Raw genomic sequence first — 2,696 nt, forward strand, 5'->3', positions numbered from 1 at the left:
GCGGGAGGTGGGAGCGGCGTGATCCTTGTGGGCCTCTCCTGCCTCAGAGTGCGGAACGAGAAGCTGTACCTGGCCGCCTTCGCTGCTGTCCTGGGACCGCTTAGTTTTGGCTTCGTGCTAGGCTATAGCTCGCCGGTTATCCCAGAGCTGAGGAATATCGACGATCCTAAGTTAAGGTTGGACAGCGAGCAGGCCTCGTGGTTTGGGGTAAGTCTCCGTGTGATGATGTGAGTTCACTTGAAGGTACGGGTCAGGAAGATGCTGCTTGTGTGGAGGGGTCTCACTCCTCTAAAGAACGAGGGTAAATGCAGGTCTTAACGAACTCTAGTTTCATTAACCAAACTCGGTGATCGGTTCGAATTGTCCCAGAGTAACAGCGCTGTTGTGCTCTGGTAACTTCCAGTTAGCATCTGCGTTAGAGACATGGCTTATGACGTGAGCCTGGGGGAACTGGGGGGGTTAGTCTGGAGAAGAGAAGGCTCACAGGGACCCTGTCACTCTCTGCTACTACCTGGAAAGTGGACGGAGAGAGGAGGGGGCTGGTCTCTTCTCCCAAGTAACAAGTGATAAAAGAAGAGGAAACAGCCTCAAGCTGCACCAGGGGAGGTTTAGAACATGTTGGAACAATTCCTTACCCAGAAGGTGCTCAGGCATTGGAACAGGCTGCCCAGGGCAGTGGTGGAGTCACCGTCCCTACAAGTGTTCTCACACCGTGTAGCCGAGGCCTCAGTGCCAGGGGTTAGTGGTGGCCTTGGCGGTGCTGGGGAACGGTTGGACTTGATGAGCTTAAAGGTCTTTTCCAATCTGGTTGATTCCGTGATTCTATTAATAAATACCCTTATTGTTTGAACTTATTTTTGGCACTAAAATGTCCTCTTAACTATTCTCATGTTTCTCAGTTGAACCTGTTAAGAGATCACAAGAAATAAACTTTCTAGTAAATTAGTGCAATCCATCAACATGGGGAATGTTTGCTTTTTTGGATACAGGCTGGACTTCAGCTTAGTCAAGATGATGAGTTCTTCAGGGCTTTAAAACAGTTTGAAAGGCTTGTTTGGGAATGGACAGCGTTGTGGGCAAATTAAGAATCAGTTTCTGCTTCTTCTGGGTTTTTTCCTAATTGAAAGAGCTTTGTATATGATATGAAGTGCACTCTCTGTTCACTGTGGTGAGAGGTGCTTCTTGACTAGGTTTTGATGAAGAAGTTAATGTTTATCTTGATTTTCAAAACACCTGCATATTCTTGCACAGTTTTTAGAAGCTGTTAGTACTTTTCAACATGTTAAAAGCAATTGCTGTTATATTTATTTATACATATGTATAACTATTATTTTTTACTTATTTTTAAAGTCGATAGTAACATTAGGAGCCGCTGCTGGAGGAATACTAGGAGGCTTTCTGGTGGATAAAGTTGGGAGAAAGCTGAGTCTAATGCTGTGCTCGGTACCGTACATGTTTGGGTTTATAATTATTATATCTGCTCAGAATGTTTGGATGCTTTATCTTGGACGAATGCTGACAGGCTTAGCCAGTGGAGTTACCTCACTTGTTGTTCCGGTAAGAAGCTCTGCTGGGCTGTGTGCATCTGTGGCTGCTTTTGTGTTTGTCTGTGGGGCTTTTTGTTTCTTTTTCCACAGCAGCATTATAAGTGACTTGGGTGAAGGAACTGAGTAACTGTGGCCAAGGCAGGTTGTGGGTTTAGAAGAAACTGATTTCTATAGAACCATGTGTTGTTTGGTTTTAATCATGAAGGAATAATAAATGACACAAATTGAGTTTCTTCTAGTGGCACTTCTGTACTGTGCCTTCCTGGCACAGTGGTGTGATCTGTTAGATTAGTAGTGCTTTATTTGATTGCTTCTGTTGATGTTCTACTATAGTAATATCTCTGTGACTTCCTTCTATGTGTCTGCAGTGGTGAGGGGGGAGAATGGCATCTGTAACACCAAGTTTTTGTAGCTCTATCCTTGAAATAAGGATTACTTATTGTCCTTCCAGAAAAAGAAAGAACTGTGACTTTAGAAAGAATTGTAGGTATAAATACAAATAATTTCTTTTTTTTGTATACAGCTAAACTGCAGCTGTTGACTTTGGGGTCAATTTATTAAAAAATAGCTGGAAACTTTTAAGTTGATCCCAGATGTTGGATGAGGCGTGATGCACCTTTGGGGGCACCTTTCTGCCTGCTTCCTTTTAGTGAGGCTTTTCTTAAGGAGAGAGGGAAATAGAGCTGTGAGTGCGTTTGGTTGGGTTTTCTTTGTGGGGGTGGGGAGAAGGGGTATGCCAGAAATGAATTACTTCTCAAGTCCTTGATCCCAAGTTGGATACAAGTAGTTATTTGATGGTTTTCTCTCTGCTGTAGGTGTATATATCCGAGATATCTCATCCTAAAGTCCGTGGTATGCTTGGCTCTTGTGTGCAGTTGATGGTGGTGACTGGCATACTGGGAGCCTACATTGCAGGTACCGGGGTTAGGGCTCGAGGTTACAAACAAGGCTTAGTGCACGTAATGAAAGCGCTACGCTGAAAAAGTCAGTGTTAACTTGCTTGCACAACTCACTGATGCTCATAGTCCTCTTTCCTTCCTTTTTATTACCAAGGACTAGCACTACCATGGCGCTGGCTGGCAGTGCTGTGTTCCTTCCCATCCTGTATAATGCTCCTGTTCATGTCCTTCATGCCTGAAACACCGAGGT

General features: G+C 44.3%; 1 protein-coding gene across 1 annotated transcript in view; it reads left to right on the forward strand.

Moving 5' to 3' along the window:
* Positions 1–9: 9 nt before the first annotated feature.
* Positions 10–2,696, forward strand: part of SLC2A8 (solute carrier family 2 (facilitated glucose transporter), member 8) — a gene marked incomplete at its 5' end in the record, with an annotated part of 6,526 nt that continues 3,839 nt past the window's right edge. The window contains 4 exon segments of the mRNA XM_010024389.1: positions 10–207; positions 1,351–1,557; positions 2,363–2,462; positions 2,601–2,695. Of these exon segments, the coding sequence (XP_010022691.1) occupies positions 10–207; positions 1,351–1,557; positions 2,363–2,462; positions 2,601–2,695 (600 nt within the window).

This window comes from Nestor notabilis, unplaced genomic scaffold (genome assembly GCF_000696875.1).
Source record: "Nestor notabilis isolate BGI_N333 unplaced genomic scaffold, ASM69687v1 scaffold6391, whole genome shotgun sequence".
In the NCBI taxonomy this organism is placed as follows: domain Eukaryota; kingdom Metazoa; phylum Chordata; class Aves; order Psittaciformes; family Psittacidae; genus Nestor; species Nestor notabilis.